This window comes from Poecilia latipinna, unplaced genomic scaffold, assembly GCF_001443285.1.
Source record: "Poecilia latipinna isolate Pla-1442-1.1 unplaced genomic scaffold, P_latipinna-1.0 Scaffold2076, whole genome shotgun sequence".
In the NCBI taxonomy this organism is placed as follows: domain Eukaryota; kingdom Metazoa; phylum Chordata; class Actinopteri; order Cyprinodontiformes; family Poeciliidae; genus Poecilia; species Poecilia latipinna.
In genome coordinates this window covers 60459-77080 of record NW_015114692.1, presented here as the reverse complement: position 1 = coordinate 77080, position 16622 = coordinate 60459, and the positions used below count along the sequence as shown (strand labels likewise).

General features: G+C 42.4%; 3 protein-coding genes across 5 annotated transcripts in view; 1 reads left to right on the top strand and 2 right to left on the bottom strand.

Annotated features, from left to right (window-relative positions):
- zgc:112496 (uncharacterized) overlaps nucleotides 1–1259 on the bottom strand; it is a 9072-nt gene extending 7813 nt beyond the window's left edge. Inside the window, exon 1 of the mRNA XM_015016885.1 lies at nucleotides 1175–1259. The gene's annotated coding sequence lies outside the window, so the exon portion shown is untranslated. The remainder of the gene's footprint in view (nucleotides 1–1174) is intronic.
- An 18-nt stretch (nucleotides 1260–1277) lies between these two features.
- On the top strand, nucleotides 1278–8392 carry wdr24 (WD repeat domain 24). Of its 2 annotated transcripts, none has more exons than XM_015016880.1 (11): nucleotides 1278–1365; nucleotides 2135–2199; nucleotides 3048–3532; nucleotides 3962–4139; nucleotides 4657–5329; nucleotides 6407–6507; nucleotides 6572–6687; nucleotides 6766–6870; nucleotides 7053–7396; nucleotides 7474–7658; nucleotides 7927–8392. In XM_015016880.1, the coding sequence occupies exons 3-11, from the start codon at nucleotides 3052–3054 to the stop codon at nucleotides 8093–8095; spliced, it is 2352 nt and encodes a 783-aa protein (XP_014872366.1). In that variant the 5' UTR covers nucleotides 1278–1365; nucleotides 2135–2199; nucleotides 3048–3051; the 3' UTR covers nucleotides 8096–8392. The 2 variants fall into 2 exon arrangements, with proteins under 2 accessions (XP_014872366.1, XP_014872365.1); XM_015016879.1 differs by having other exon boundaries at nucleotides 3045–3532.
- Nucleotides 8393–9341: 949 nt separating this feature from the next.
- On the bottom strand, nucleotides 9342–16264 carry anks3 (ankyrin repeat and sterile alpha motif domain containing 3). Of its 2 annotated transcripts, none has more exons than XM_015016882.1 (15): nucleotides 16145–16264; nucleotides 15767–15941; nucleotides 14999–15197; nucleotides 14442–14563; nucleotides 14287–14368; nucleotides 14013–14130; nucleotides 13472–13621; nucleotides 12441–12557; nucleotides 12255–12370; nucleotides 12027–12188; nucleotides 11834–11958; nucleotides 11266–11407; nucleotides 10160–10538; nucleotides 9997–10091; nucleotides 9342–9694 (listed from the first exon to the last, which is right to left on the bottom strand). In XM_015016882.1, the coding sequence occupies exons 2-14, from the start codon at nucleotides 15931–15933 to the stop codon at nucleotides 10009–10011; spliced, it is 1962 nt and encodes a 653-aa protein (XP_014872368.1). In that variant the 5' UTR covers nucleotides 15934–15941; nucleotides 16145–16264; the 3' UTR covers nucleotides 9342–9694; nucleotides 9997–10008. The 2 variants fall into 2 exon arrangements, with proteins under 2 accessions (XP_014872368.1, XP_014872369.1); XM_015016883.1 differs by lacking the exon at nucleotides 16145–16264 and having other exon boundaries at nucleotides 10160–10225; nucleotides 10301–10538; nucleotides 15767–15933.
- Between the last annotated feature and the right edge of the window lie 358 nt (nucleotides 16265–16622).

Genomic DNA, 16622 nt, shown 5'->3' with positions numbered 1-16622 from the left:
ATGTGTCATTGAATAAACAGTGAGAAAGAGAAATGAATAAATAGATAAAAGTAAAGATAAAAACATTAAAAACATCAAAGACATCAAACCCCACTCTAACCCTAATTTAGCCATAAGCAACTCTAACCAATTGGGTTTTAAGTTGAGATTTAAAGGCTCTCAGTGTTTCAGCTGTTTTACAGTTTTCTGGAAGTGTGTTCCAGATTTGTGGTGCATAGAAACTGAATGCTGCTTCTCCTCGTTTGGTTCTGGTTCTGGGGATGCAGAGCAGAACCAGAACCAGAAGATCTGAGGGGTCTAGATGGTTGATACAGCAATAACAGATCTTTAATGTATTGTGGTGCTAAACCGTTCAGTGATTTATAAACTAACAACAGTATTTTAAAGTCTATCCTCTGAGCTACAGGGAGCCAGTGCAGGGACTTTAAATCTGGGGTTATGTGCTCCATCTTCCTGGTTTTAGTGAGAACAGCAGCAGCAGCTTCTGGATCAGCTGCAGCTGGAGGATTGATTTATTAGTCAGACCTGATTTCACTCTGATGAATGTCTACCCGTAATATGTAAATCACTATTTAGAACTTCCATCGTGTTATCCTATTAATTATCCATTTTTATTATTATTTTTATATAGATGCCTTTTTTATTCGGTGTACATAATTTTTCCTGCCAAATTGTATTGATGTAATCTTTAATAATTACTTTAACCTCTGTTTTACTCATTTACAATTTGCAGGGATAAAAACGATGGATAAAACTTCTTTAATATTATAAATAACCAAATATTTATTCACCAGAGTTCTTCCAGTTCCAGTTGAGAAAAACTGTCATCGCCTTCTTCTTCGGAAGGTGAACGGGGCCGCTTTGCGTAATTCTCGCGAGATTATAGTCAAATAGTATTTCCGGTGTTGCAAGCAGTTAGCAACAGCTTCAGAACATAAGGTTTGTAGTTTGACACCGCTTTATTTTTCGATATTGCTAAACTTTATATACCTTTTGTTGTTTTTTGTATCGCAGTTGTTCACTGTTTTATATCTAAAACGTTTTCCCGCCTTTCGCGCTTTCCTTCTGTGTAGGTTCTGGTGGACCGGCTAATGTTAGCATCACACTGCGGTCTTGTTTATGGTGGAAGTGAGCTGCGCGTCCTGCGAGCTTAGCCGTTTTCTGTCCTACTCACCAGCAGAGCGAGGAGCAGGAAGGAAGCGGGCTGTTTTGGATAAACAGATTTATCAGAGACATGAACCTGCAGCGGAGCGGCGAGTCGGTAGAAGCTTGTTAGAAAGCGGGCAGCCTGGATGCGGCTCTGCTAGCACATGTTGCTCCGGGGATGATCTTCACGTGAGCACCAAGAGGCTCCTTATCAATCAGGTGATAAGAACATGGTGTTTTTATCTCTTTATTTAATTTCAAACTATGTTAACACGAAAAACAACAACAAACATACAGCTATACAAACGGCCACCACAATAAATACAAAAGCAAAAATGTTTTTAATATTTTTAATATAAATTATAGTAAAATATTTATCTGAAATTGTTGAATATAACATTTGATTCCACTCTTCATTAATAGTACATCTGAATTATCTTCAACAGTTAATGGACTAATAAAGTTAATAGTTTAATTACTATCAACTACTGTGCTCCGGAAAAAGCTGCAATAGTTTCTCTAAAGGTCATTTAAAATACATTTGAGTATCTGGTGGTTCAATGTCAAACCATTGATTATCCTTAAAACACAAAGTTGAGCAATCAATCAATAAATGATTGGTTATGTTTCTACCGTATCAAAGCACCCAGAAAGCCAAAGGTCATATTTTCAATGCAATGGATCGTTTTTACTCACCAGACTAATAGTGAATCTTTTGCAACATATTAAAATTATGCAGAAATTTTCATAGTTAAATGTCTAAATCAAACTTAATTTATTCAGACATGAACTCATAATTGTAATCTTGAAGATTATTTCGCTCATTAGCATTGTTTGGCAGTTTTTATTTAATTAAAAGGCTCTGGCCTTTTACTTTTACAGTTTCTCATGATGCCTTGTAGTTTGTAGTTAAAGACTTAAATGTGTCTCTTGGGAGTCCGACGGTGTCATCCTGTGAAACGCTGACCCAGATGTTTCTCGCTCACAGGTTGCCTCTCATGGGAGGAAACTGTCCAGCTGCAGAGGTTGATGAAGCCATCAGTTCTTCACAAAGTCAGTACTGCAGCTGATATCATTATTAATATGTCTAGAGTTAATTTATTTATTGTTTCTGCTGCAAACTAAGGCTCTAATGCTGTGTACTTATTATTAACGCCACCTGTTGGTAGAATATGTAACTCTTTTTTTTATTTTAAAAAATATTAAGTTAATTTTTAACATTGCTATCATTTATTTTTTCTGAATAAATAAAATAAACTTGGAACTTCTGTAAAGTTCCATACTAAATCAAATTACATCAGTTTATATGAACAAAAATAAGTTTGTGCATCAAGTTCTGTAACTTAAATGACCAGTATGAGTTTAGCGGAGCTGCCTGGCTTTTTTCTTAAATAAAAAAAAATATCACTAATTATTCAAAATACATCCAGTGGGGAAGTGGCTGTGTAAAACTCACTAACAGAAGGGAAGACGTACAACTGAATGGCTTTTTAAAATCCATCTTTGAGAATTTTGAACAGATTAAAAATTCCCAGGACTAGGAATTATTATTATTTTAAATGTATTTATAGTATTTTTTATTTACATATTTTCTTTATTTATGTGTTGCTTTATTTAATTTTTCAAATTTATATTCTATTGTTTTTTTTTACATATTTAATATTTTATTTGTTGGTTTATTTAAATGATTACATTTATATACTTTTTAAAAATTATATTAGATTTTTTTTTTACATATTATTTTGTTGACTAATTGAATTTCTTCATTTATATTTAAGTTCTTATATTTGCTGGTTTAATTAATTTTTTATTCATATTTAATTGTTTTATTATCTATTTCATAGATAGTTTTTTTTTTCTTTAAATCATTTTTAACTTCTTTACTGGTTTTTCTGCAGCAGGAAGATGGAGAAAATGTCCCGGGTCACGACGGCCCTCGGCAGCAGCAGCATCACCGGCCGAACCATGTTCTGCCACCTGGACGCTCCGGCCAACGCCATCAGCGTGTGCCGGGACGCCGCCCAGGTGGTCGTTGCCGGGCGCAACATCTTCAAGATCTACGCCCTGGAGGAGGAGCAGTTTGTGGAGAAGCTGAACCTGCGCGTCGGCCGCAAACCGTCGCTGAACTTCAGCTGCGCCGACGTCATGTGGCACCAGATGGAGGAGAACCTGCTGGCCACGGCCGCCACCAACGGCGCCGTGGTCACCTGGAACCTGGGCAAGCCGTCACGCAACAAGCAGGACCAGCTGTTCACGGAGCACAAACGCACCGTCAACAAGGTGTGCTTCCACCCGACGGAGGCCTACATGCTGCTGAGCGGCTCGCAGGACGGCTTCATGAAATGCTTCGATCTGCGCAAAAAGGAGTCCGTCAGCACCTTCTCAGGTAAAACCAGCTCAGCTAGAAAATACAGAATATAGATAATCAGGAAGCAGAAACATGATTTAAAAAGATTTAACAGTGATATTAGAGACGTAATGATCAGAAAGCATCAAAATAGCAGAAGAGCAAAAAGTTTCACAGCAGCTTTAAAAACTAATAAAGATTTTAAAAATGACAAACAATATTAACTAAAGATTAAGTAAAAATGTGACAGTAAATAAAAATTGTATTAAACAATATAAAACATTTGAAAAAAATGGAAGGAAGGATCTCCTGTAGCATTCAGTGTTGCAGCAGGTCTGGCTAAGCCTCTGACTGAAGACTTTCTGTTGTTTGAGCCTCTGATGAACAGATGAAAAGTAAAATTTAATTTTATCAAAACAAAACGGTGGAAACCTGTTGCTGTGTTTCATGGGTGGCGTTTGGGAGCAGGTCAGTCGGAGAGCGTGAGGGACGTCCAGTTCAGCATGAAGGACTACTTCACCTTCGCTGCTTCCTTTGAAAACGGGAATGTCCAGCTGTGGGACATCAGGCGGCCGGATCGCTACGAGCGGATGTTCACGGCTCACACCGGCCCCGTGTTCTGCTGCGACTGGCATCCCGATGACAGGTACCGCTACGCAGCGTTTCCACAGCAACGCAGCTCAAACGCTTTACAGCAGAGTGAACATCAACACACAACAGAAATGCTGATCAGTCTTCGGTTTGTACGACTCAAAAGCAGCTGAAACCAGGTGGGGTTGAGTTAAAGGAACTCGGTGCTTCGGCCATTTTCTGGACGTTTGTTCCAGATTTGTGGAGCATAGAAGCTGAATGCTGCGTCTCCATGTTTGGATCCAGAACCAGAAGACCTGAGAGGTCTGTAAGGTTGATGCAACAGCAGCAGATCTTTAACCTGTTCAGTGATTTATAAACTAACTTCCTGGTTTTAGTGCCTGATTTATTTATACAGACGTGTGGAGACCGTTGCAGTCGATGTGACTGAGGATTTTCTCTCCTTTAATCCTGGAAATGTTCTTCAGCTGATAGAAGACTGACTTTGTAACCATCTTTATGTGGCTGTAAAGGTTCAGGTCAGTTTTGTTTCAGAAACCATCCGCTTTCCGCTCTCCTTGTTTGTGTCTCAGGGGTTGGCTGGCCACCGGCGGCAGAGACAAGATGGTGAAGGTTTGGGACATGACCACCAACCGCGCCAAGGAGATCTACTGCGTCCAGACCATCGCCTCGGTGGCTCGCGTCAAATGGCGCCCGGAGAAGAAGTTCCACCTGGCCACCTGCTCCATGATGGTGGACCACAACATCTACGTGTGGGACATCCGCAGGCCTTTCATCCCCTTCGCCACCTTCGAGGAGCATAAAGACGTGACCACTGGGATCGTGTGGCGCCATCAGCACGACCCCCACTACCTGCTGTCCGGCTCCAAGGACAGCACGCTGTACCAGCACATGTTCAAGGACGCCACGCGGCCCGTGGACAAGGCCAACCCCGAGGGCCTGTGCTTCGGCCTGATGGGCGACCTGGCCTTCGCCGTCAACGAGAGTCTGGTCAGCAGCGACGCCGGCAGGAAGCCGTACCCCGGAGGCGACCGCCGCTACCCGTTCTTTTCCTTCAAGAAGCCCAATCCGACGGAGCAGTTCGCCCACGTGTCCAGCGCGCTGAGCGTCTTCGAGACGGACCTGGACAGCAGCCGCATGGACTGGTTTGTAAAGACGGCACAACTCTACCTCCTCAGTGGGAAGCCGTTTACGGAGCTGTGTGACCATAACGCTACGGTGGCCCAGGAGCTCAAACGGCCGCAGGTGAGACGGGTCAGAACAAAAGCAGGTTCCTCTGGAATCAGTAAAGTACCTTTTAATTTGAAATTAAACCTCTTCGAAACGGTGAGGGACTCTAGTTTTATCCAGTTAAAGTTAATTTAATGAAAATATTCACAGACATGAATATTACTCAATATTCATTTATGTTCTTTAAATTTCCTCATTTTATTTCCTGAAACCAGGAAATAAACCCAATAAATTAATAGCAATAGACGAGCAGCTAGTGGCACAAACCAACTCACTCTTCTCTGGTTGCCTAGCAACAACCTGCTGGGGGAGAAGTAGTTTCAAGTTCCCCCAAACTTTGGTTGCCTAGCAACAGCCTGCTGAGTAACTGGAGCAGTCTTAAAAAATGAAAAACAAAATAGAGAGAAAACTGAATAAAACAGGAACGCTCACAGCATCAGCTTGGCAGTATTACAGATATTTATAATAAAAAACCTAATTAATAATTATTGGTATTGACTGATGTCGCAAAATATAGAAAAAAATAATCGAGTTGGGTGGATCAGTCTGATCACCACAGGTTTTCATCTCTGGTGGATTAACAGAAAACAAAACCTCCTGAAGTCAGCAGCAAAACTTTATTAAGTTATTTAAAAGTTTTGAAGTTTCCATAAAAATTTTCTAATGCAATACTTCAAAATGCCCACTGAAAAAAGAAATGCTGACAGAAACACAGTTAGTCCACGAAAAATCTCTGAATTAGGTCGATTATTCGCTGCTTCTCATTTCCTGTTGGCACATTAAGAAACATAAAAACACAACTCAAAAACTTTCTTTGTGAAAAAAAATTCCTTTTTTTCCATTGAAAGATAAAGTTGCAATATTGTGAATAAAACGAGTAATGTCAAAATGATGGGAACAAAATAAAAAAATTGTTTTGTGATTAAAGTCAAAATATTAGAAAACAATGGAAATAATATCTTGAAAAGGTGAAAGAAAGTTTTGACATGTCTGTTGGTATTTTACATAAAATCCTATTAAAATATGTGACATTCCTGTTTTAAATGTTTAAAAGTTTGTTGACCAAAATAACAAACTTTATTGAATTGAAAGGTTTCAACAACATGGACCATGCTGAGAATCATGTTTTCTGACCCAGCGCCCGGCCCAAACCACAGCCTCAGTAAACTGGGCAGTTTACCACTAATGAACAGGTAATCTGATTCAGATTATAATCCGGATTACTGGAACAGCAAACCTGAATGTTTCTGCTTTCAGTTTCAGCATGAAAGAAATGGGTCCGGAGAGCAGACTGGAGCGCTGCAAAGGCGAAAGCCGGCCGGACAACGTCCACCTGGAGCCGGGCAACTCGCACATCAGCAACAACAACGAAGGTAAAGTTGCCGCTGCGCCGCGCCTGGAGCCGGGGACTCAAACCGTCGTCCTGTGACTCAGTCTGACTTCATTTCCAGAGAACGAGGAGACGGAGGGCAGCGACGGCCCCACAGAGTACATGTTTGGAGACGCAGAGCTGGACGACGACGACCTTTACCCCATGGAGCACGACAACCAAACGGGTCAGCTCACAGCTAGCTAAGCTAACCCTACAGCAATAATCCTAAACATTAGTTCTGCTAACCCACTGGCTTTGTACCAACATCATATTAAGTGGAAGCTAATGCTAAATCGCTAACAGGAAATTAGCTCCTCTGTTAGCGTATTAGCATGAAGTTATTTTTTAATGCTGCTTCCTCTGCAGTGCCGGAGGAGCCGGTGTACACGCTGCCTCCGGAGGCCTTCCAGCTGCGCCACGAGATCATCGACAACCCGTCGGCGCCGGAGCACCTGCAGCAGGACAAGGCCGACTCACCGCACGTCAGCGGCAACGAGGCGGAAGTCGCCTGCCTGACGCCCATCGAGTCGTTCTCGCTCATCTCCATTTCCCAGCCGCTGTACAGCCCGCACTTACACGCCAGCTTCTTCTGCCCCATCGTCCGTGAGATGCTGAGCCACTACGCCGAGCGCGGCGACGTGCAGATGGCCGTGTCTGTGCTCATCGTGTTGGGGGAGAGGATTCGCAAGGAGATCGACGACCTCACTCAGGTCAGGAGACGCAGCAGCAGTTTATTGCCGTTTTGTTCAGTGATTGGACAGTTTTTGGACCTGCTTTGCCCCCGTAGGAACACTGGTACATGTCCTACATAGACCTGCTGCAGCGGTTCGAGCTGTGGAACGTTTCCAACGACGTCATCAAGCTGAGTACCTGCAGCGCCATCACCTGCCTCAACCAGACCTCCACCACTCTGCACATCAACTGCAGCAACTGCAAGCGGCCAATGAGCAACAAGGGATGGATCTGCGACAGGTACAAACATCAAATTCCTGTCTATTAAGGTGTTTGCTTTTTCTAAACTCTAAACCTTCTACATATTTCAGATACATTTCAGATTATGTAATCTAGCCTTTTAGTTACTTTCCAAAAAGATTGATTATTGATTATTTGACGTATTGGGCTCATCTCTGCTGATGCGCTAATTGCAGAGCTAATTATTTGCTTAGCCTTTTAGCAGTTTTGCTAACAGAAAATGCTTATTTAGTGCACCTCGTTTAAAAAGTGTGCGTCTGTCCTGCAGGTGTCGCCAGTGTGCCAGTGCGTGCGCGGTGTGCCACCATGTGGTGAAGGGGCTGTTCGTCTGGTGCCAGGGCTGCAGCCACGGCGGACACCTGGAGCACATCATGAACTGGCTGAAGAACAACTCTCACTGCCCTGCCGGATGCGGCCACCTGTGTGAATACACCTGAGACCCGGTCGCACACCTGGGGAACGTGTTCACGCCTCGGAGCGCTCTGCCGCCCCCTGTGGCCTTCATGTGAAATCACACCAACCGGTCAATCGGACCTCCGGTGATTCTCATCAGCAGAATGTAAAACCAGCGATTGAAATGTTCAACATTTTACAGTTTTCAGATCTGAGTTACTGTTTTACATATTAACACTTATTTTGAGCAACTGTAGATAATGTAACATTAATTTATAACAAGGAAAATGGCTTTGAGCGAAACATTAAAACACTTGAGATGTTACGTTCTGCACCAGAAACCCGTTTGTCTTCACATTATTTACATCAAATAGGACTAATGTGAACCTAAAGATGAGGATTTTAACCAAGTGAAGTCTAAAAATAGATCAGAAAGACAATTAAAAAGGTTCATATCCCTTTTATTTATATTGTCACAACAAAAAACTTTCAATTGATTTTTTTTTCATATCAAATCCAATTTTAATCATTTCTGAACTTTTTTCTAAAAAAAAATAAAATAAATACAAATTACAGAAAATATTTTTATCCTGTGAGTTTGGAGTATTGAGGCCAGATTACAAGATTTAAAAAAAAAAAGAATAAGATATTGGCAGAATAAAAAAGCTTCTAGAGTTAAAGATTTAATGTGAGCAAATACAGTTTTTACTTTATTCTAGTATTTTGACTCTTGTGGTACACTGCAAACACACAATTTTACCAAGTATTTTTGGTTTAGTTTCTTGTGCAAATGTATTTTTACGAATGAAATAAGACAAAACTAACTTAGCACATTTTTAGTGAGATATATAACAGCTTGTTTTAAGAGGTGAAACAATTGGCAGATTTCACTAATAATCTTAACTTATTAAATGTCTTGTTACAATTAAAATAACCTGCCAGTGGAACTAGTACTTTTTTAAAATCAATATTTAGCAAGCTCATAAAATGTTACTTGTTCTGTCTTATTTCAAGTGTAATAAGATATTTTCACACAAAAAAAAATGCTCAGTAAAATTTTGTGTTTTTGCAGTGTATGACTTGGTAGTATTGCATCTATTATGCTAAAAAAAATCTTATTCTGGCCTTAATGACGATTTAGTATATGGGCAACAAAATAAGTACATTTCCAAGTAAAAACTCTATTTCTGAGATTAATCTCAAAGTTTCTGAAATTCACTGTTTTTGGCATGAAAACTGTTCCTGTTAACCACCAGAGGGCGCCACTGGGAACAGATTTCAGTTTCAGATGAGAAAAATAATTTCATTCAGATTCAGCAGGATATTCACTAAAACTAAGACAAACATATTAAATTTAATTTTCCATCATTTCTTCCTCCTTTTCCTCTTCTCTGTGCACGCTGAGTGCAACACACCAGCACAGGCGGTGAGGGTCATGACCTCTTCCTGCCTGCTTGTCGTTTCCCTCCGAGTTGCTCCCGCTCTCAACTGGGCAAGCGCAGGTACTTCAGCCAATCAGAGGCGGGCAACAGGTAGCCAATCAGAGGCAGCTGGTGCTGCTCGGCTCGCTGCGGCGCTGTGACTATCCTCCAGCGGCGGTTCGGGGTGGTTGGCTCACCCTCCGTCAAATATTCACAGAAACCCTTTAAAAGGCAGCGGAGAGAAGCTGGTTTCAGTTAATTTGAGATGAAGACAATACGTCAAAAAAACAAAAAAAAAACATACGTCATCCAGCCAGTAGAGATGCAAAAATGCTAGGAAGCTGGCTAGCAGCAGTTAGCAGCTAGTTAGCGGTAGCCTCAATGACGATGTCTTGAAACTTAAAAAGCTGTTGCTGTTTTTAAGCGCTTGGCCTGGAAACCCAAAGGAAAGTACTAAAATGTGCAAAGTGTGAATTTGGCATAAGTTCCCTTTGAGTCTCTGCAAGGCTGTGCGCGGCTCTGACCTGTTGCCGCACTTAGGGCCGCTCCCAGCTGTCTGAGACCTTCTCCGGGGCGCTCAGCCGCCTCAGGCTCTGCTGCAGGGTTTCCACAGTCCCTGCTGTGATCACATCAAACGTCAGAGTTAAAACTTCACCATTTTAATCTGAAGCACTGAACTCTGTGTACCCATTTTGTCCTGATAGGACTCCAGCTTCTTCATGAGCTTCACCATATTGGAATATCTCAGCCCCTCTACAAGTACAAGAAATAAATAACAGTTACTTTGTTTTGCTAAAAATGTGAGATGCAACATCAGAACTGCTGTACCTGCCGGGTCAGAACCGCTGCTCCGGTCGGCCGTGAGGCAGGCCAGCAGCTCGGCCTGGCAGGCCCTGGCCTTGGCCAGCGTGGCGCTCATGTCCTGAGCCAGCCGCTGGTTCTCCGCCAGCTCAGAGTGGACCTTCTTCCAGGCCATTTTGTCCTCCATCAGGCAGCCCTCCATCACCGTCCGCAGCTCCTTCTCCTGAGACACCTGGCTCTCCAGGCTCTCGATTTCCTCACATCGCTGCCAGCGGACAAGAAGAAGCTCAGCTGGAGCAGAGCCGCTCGTTTTATGGGAACGATAGACACAACTTCAATCTGGACTTATTCTGGACTGTGGTGTGCACACGTCCACTGACAGCAGAGGTAATTCTTTATTTAGCGCTTTGGCATTTTTGCTCATTTTGAAAAGTTTAGTGGTATAAGCTAATTGGTGGATCAAGTCTAAAGCACTCATTTACTTGGCTACAGTGGTTAGCCCAAACTTCTATTAGCAATGCTAATTTTTCATTTGGCGCATTAGCATTATTGCTAGATTTGAAAATGTTTAGTCCTATTAGCTTTCCATAAATATTTTTTTCTGGATAATTCCTAAAGCACTAATTTACTTTCTTATTGTTTAAACTTTCGGTTCAATGAAGTTCAACATCTGAGCTGCACTTTTTGTTATTGACTTAAGAATTCAAATATTTACGTTTATATTCCTGCTTTTATTTTGAAGTGCAGGAAGACTGCGCAGCAGTTCCATTTCTTCTTTCTTCCCGATGACTTTAATTAAAACAAGAAACATGCAGGAACCAAATCCGATGTTAGTTGAATGTTGTCGGATCGGTTATCCATGGCCAACACTGATTATGGATTTTCTTTCGTCTGCTTGATGCAGAGTGATGTCATAAACCCAAAGGGTTAAAACGCGTCTCGAAAGGCTCAGAAGTGATTTAATGTGTGAAGCTCTGATCTGCTTTGGTCACCTTGTGGAGCTGGATGGCCATTTCCTGCATCTCTGCTTCCAGCTGGTCGGCGTACGCCTGCTCCAGGGCGTCGCTGGGCGGCGGCGCGCTGCTGTGCCACCGCGCGATGGCCGACGTCATCTTCCGTTTGGGACCAAACAGCCTGAAAAACAGAGCCGTTCAGAACCGCCACGAGGCAGAGACCGGGGTTTAACTGTACGACAGACATACCAAGAACTACTATGACAAGACAAAGTCAAATATTAGCAGAATAAAATGCAGCAAAACCTGAATAAAGTCGTTTGTTGTATTAATACGACTTTATTCTCGTGTGATCATGACTGTCGGTTCCTATTTTATTCTATGCTAACTGCATTATCACAACCTTGTTGTATTGCTGTGACTGTAAAAGCTAAAAATTAACAAATTTATTTTTATATTATTATGACTTTGTTCTTGTATGATCATTAAATATTGTAGGATCACGACTTTGACTTTGTTCTTGTATTATTATGAATTTGTTCTAGAAACTGAAAATCTCGTAGCCTGGCTCTAGTTCTCCGTAGCAGAAATGCGAAATAATTCTCACGTAATCCCGATTTCCTTTAGGTCGTTCTCCGTCAGCGTGAGAAATATCCGCAGGTCGATGTCCTGTTCTTCCAGCAGACGGAAATATTTGGAGAAGTTGATTTGCTCCAGGAACTCTGCCAGATCCTGCAGGGAAACAGGAAGTGAAAACCAAACCGACGCAGACGCTGAATCGAACCCGGAAGCAGCCCGACCTTCGGTCCGGAGTAAGATGGCCGCTGCCCGCCGTGTGCATGTTTGCTGCCGTTTCCCGTCCCGCCGGACAGAGCCGCGTCGCTGTTGGCGTGCCGCGTCTTTCCTTTGGAGTGAGTCTTATTTGTCCGGCGGGAGCTGCTCCTCCGGCTCTGATCCGAGTCCTGGTGGAGAACATGAGCTTCAGCAGCTAACAGGAAGTCGGAGCAGCGGCGGCGAGGCGAACGCACCTCGTTGCTCTCCACGGATCCTTCCCAGCTGAGTCCGACCGCGTGAGGCAGGCCGTCGCTGCTGCTGCTGCTGCTCCTCATGGTGGGCATGTCGCTCTCAAAGAACGGGCTGTCGTCTGCAGAGACACGCACCTCTTCACCAACACCGACCAAACACCGGCTTACCTCCGGGGTCTGACCTCTGACCTCTGCTGCTGTGGCTCTGGCCGTCCAGCTCGTTGATGGGTGACGTGACGTCCCGGTAGCAGATGCTCTCGCTCTGCTCGCCGTACGCCGTGAAGCCGGGCAGCGCAGCGGGCGGTTCTGGAAGTCCGGTAGGAAACCAAACAAATCACATTTCATCGCTTTCTATAGAGATCAGGGCTGAAACGATTAATCATGATTAATCGATCTTCAAATAAACAATTAATTTTGATTAATCAGAATAAAAGTATTGAAATAAATAATTAGCCATGATTAATCAATTGAAAACAATCCATCAAAATTAATCATTATTCAAATAGCTAATTAATCAGAATTATCGATTACTGAACAATTAATCACGATTGATTTTGGGGGGAAAAACAATTGAGATTAATCAGATTAATCCAGTATTGAAATAATTGATTAACAAGATTCATTCTGATTTATTGATTCTTGAAATAATCAATCATGATTAATGATAGTGAAATAAAGGATTAGTTTGATTAATTAATTATTGAAAACAATTAATTGTGATTAATCAATTATTCAAATAACTAGGAGCTAATATAGTAATCGATTGTTAACAGGAGTATTGAGACTAAAAAGACTTTTAGCTGAAAGAACGACTCACTGAACAGTAATTAAGATGAAAACTGAACAAAAATAAACATTTTGCTTTTCAGATGAAAAACAAATGTTTCCTGCATGTCTGTTCTGTTTTTATCTTCGCTGATTGGAGAACAAACATGTTTTAACTAGGAATCAACCAGAAACACGCCTGCAGTTTTTGTTTCATAAATTTTATATTGAAAGAACCTGAATTGAAAAATGTTTCTTTTGCCGGAGTTTATTTTGTAACTGCAATATTTTACAATAATTGTTTTAATTTTGCTTCATATTATGATGTAACTTTAAAATGTTAAATAATTGATGTTTTGATCCGTTGCGTTTTATACCAAATGCTTCAGTATAATTTCTGTGACCAGCTCTGGTCGGGGGGTGTGAATATTTTAGCCATATTTATCGGGACCCACCGCTCGGTTTGCTCTTCCCTCCCACTCTGAACTTGGCGATGGCCTGCGGCCCGTCGTGGATGCTGACGCCTTTGACCCGGCTGCGGCCGGACCGAGTCCTGGGCGGCGAGCCGTCCGAATCCTCCGAGGAGCTCAGGTCTCCAAAGTGTCCTGATGAGTTTAAGAACAGCAGAAAAAAGACTTTTTTGTTTTTACTTTAATAATTTTGAACAGTCTGTACGCTCCAGTTAACAATTAATCAACTAGTAAGTTAGTTGACGATTACTTTAATAATCGATTAATCATTTCAACCCTGGTTAAAACCTCAAAGCTGGACGATACGTCTGAAAAAGTTGTTTCATGATAATTATTGATTAGTTTTCTCTCTCCGCTGTTTCTTATTTTTGGGGGAAACTTGAAACTGTTCCTGGCTGTTACCCAGCAGGTTGTTGCTAGGCAACCAGAGAACTAGAGTTAGTTGATTCACCTGAATATTCTATCAAACATATTATCTGTTGATATTGATCACGTGTTGTGAAATATGTTATTGATGTACAGAAACCTGGTTTAATTCTTGGAGATCGAGAGTCGATGAGGCCGACGATCTTGGTGTAACCGTACATCATGGCGAGGGCGCGCGCCGTCTCTCCTTTGACGTTTCGATCGCCCACTTTTACTTTCTGAAGCAAAAGGAGAAAAGATTATAGAGTTAAATCCCTTCAGCCACCAACAGGGGGCGTTTCCTGCAGCTAAATCCCTTCAGCCACCAGCAGGGGGCGTTTCCTGCAGCTAAATCCCTTCAGCCACCAGCAGGGGGCGTTTTCATGGCCACTCACGTGATCCAGCAGGTACTGAACAATGATTTCGTGTCCAGATGCAGCGGCCTCCATCAGAGGAGTGAACTCTGACCCCGGCTCCCTGCCAGACGAGGGGAAAACAGTTTAGAACCATCTGGGTCAGACCCGTTCCGGTTCTGGTTCTGAACACCGACCTGACGTTGGCGTCGGCATTGTTGTCCAGCAGGAACTTGACCATCTGCTGGTGGCCGGTGCTGGTGCAGTGAAGCAGAGCCGTCCAGCCTCTGGCGTCCCTCAGCTCCAGCTCCGCCCCCTTCTGCAGGAAGAGACGACAAACCGTCAGACACTGGACCAGAACTGCACCGGTACAATCAGAACCACCGTCAGACACTGGACCGATTCTTTAGAGGTAATCAGAACCACCATAAAGACGCTTTACTAAAGCCTCCAACTGCTTCAAGATGCAGAAAAAGGAAAGAAAGAAAAGAAATGGGTAGAGGAAGATGACGTAAAAAGAAACAAAGGGGAAAGGAACAAAAAAAGGGTGGAGAGAAAAATGAAAAAAATGGTAAAGAGGAAGGGAAAAAGAGAAAAGAAAAATTAAAGATGTAAGAAATGGAGAAAAAAAAGAAAAAAGGTGAAAAGGAAATTAACATTAAAAAAAGTTAATTAATGTGCGTTGTCCCTAACAAATAAATTAACCTGAATATAATCAGGATTAATTGTCGTCTTTAGCGAGCGGATGCTGTACCTGCAACAGGAAGTAGGCTATGCTTTCGTTCCCGCAGCTAGCTGCTAGCATCAGCGGCGTGAGGCCATTCGGCGTGGCGGCGTTCACGTTCACTCCGGCCTCCAGCAGCAGGTTGGCGATGTTGTCATGGCCGATGTAGGCGGCGTACATGAGCGGCGTCCATCCGCCCAGGTTCTTCCTGTCCAGGTCCGCCTCCCGCCTGGGAACAGACACTGAACTCAGCGACGAGTCACTGGGATGAAAATATCTCTGAGTTTAGTAGATTTTTAGGGTCACGATTCGATTTTTGTCGTATTTTTAGTTACTCTTGTTATATTAGGACTCTGTTCTCCTATTATTGCGATTGTATTGTATTACTACAACTATTCTGTTAGAATTACAACTTTGGTGCCATACTTTATCCTATTTTAATACTTTTTTCTAGTATTATTTCAACAGTTCTTTTATCATTATTACAACTTTGTTCTCGTATTGTTGTGACTTTATCATATTGTTGTTCTCGATTTTTTTGATTAAAACTTTTTTTTTCTTCATTCAGTAGGTAGAGAATCTAGAAATTTTACTGAAGTCACAGTAGCAATACGTCATAATAAAATTACTCGAGTAAAAGTAAAAAGTACAGCGTAGTAAAAATACTCTTAAAAGTAAATTTTTTTCAAAGTTACACAAGTGAATTACTACCCAACTCTGGTTGCCTGTTCTGATAATTTCAGTAATTTCTGTCTTGTAGACAGATAGTTTTAAGGGACTGGTTGGTGCAGAGCTCACTTTTTGACGCACTCCGCCACCACGTCGTACTGGCCGATGGAGCAGGCGGTGTGCAGGTCCAGCGGGACGTCCAGCTCCTCTGGGCGCAGCAGGGAGTCTCCCAGCCAGAGGGAGAGGCTGGCCCCCAGCTGCTCCGACTCGCTGGCCTCGTCGCTTAACTCAGACATTTCCCCTCCTGAAACCAAACAAACCGGCTTGAAATGACAGAACCCTGGACTCAGAACCGGTCCGGTGCCATAAATCGAATATTATTAGCGAGCCTAGCTTAGCGGACAAAACCGTTATCTCTGCCCGGTAAAGCTTCGTAACCTTTCTACAGGCTGGAGACGTCGGAGTCAGGCGTTTAACGGCGTCTAAAGGTCAAGGGTTAAAACTTACAGCAAACTAGAAGATTCTTTAAGCAACACAGGAAACTTTTCCAAATTTAAAAAACTTTTCTCTTTCTTTGCCACACTCAATTGTGCTCGTGTAGAAACACAAACCGCCCCTTCCGGTTCTTTTCTTCTTCGTGGATTGTACGCACAGCTTTGAGTGTGCATTACTGCCACCTTCTGAATTAGCGTGTGAAATCGATTAAAAAGGTCAGATCTTAGAATAAATTGAAAACGACGCCCCATTTAATGTGGAAGAAATTTTAATGAAGTAATTAAACTTAATTAAATCACTTTTGTAATGTAAATGGCTTATTGTTTTTCTCTCTGATATCTTGTATATCCTGGCTGTGGCGCCTCCCCAGAAAATGTTCACATGTGCATATGGGTGGGTAGACAGGACAGTAACACATTTTATGGTGGTAAAAAAGACAAATAAAACAAAACTTATATAAATAAGTATAAGTTTGTTTATATATATATAT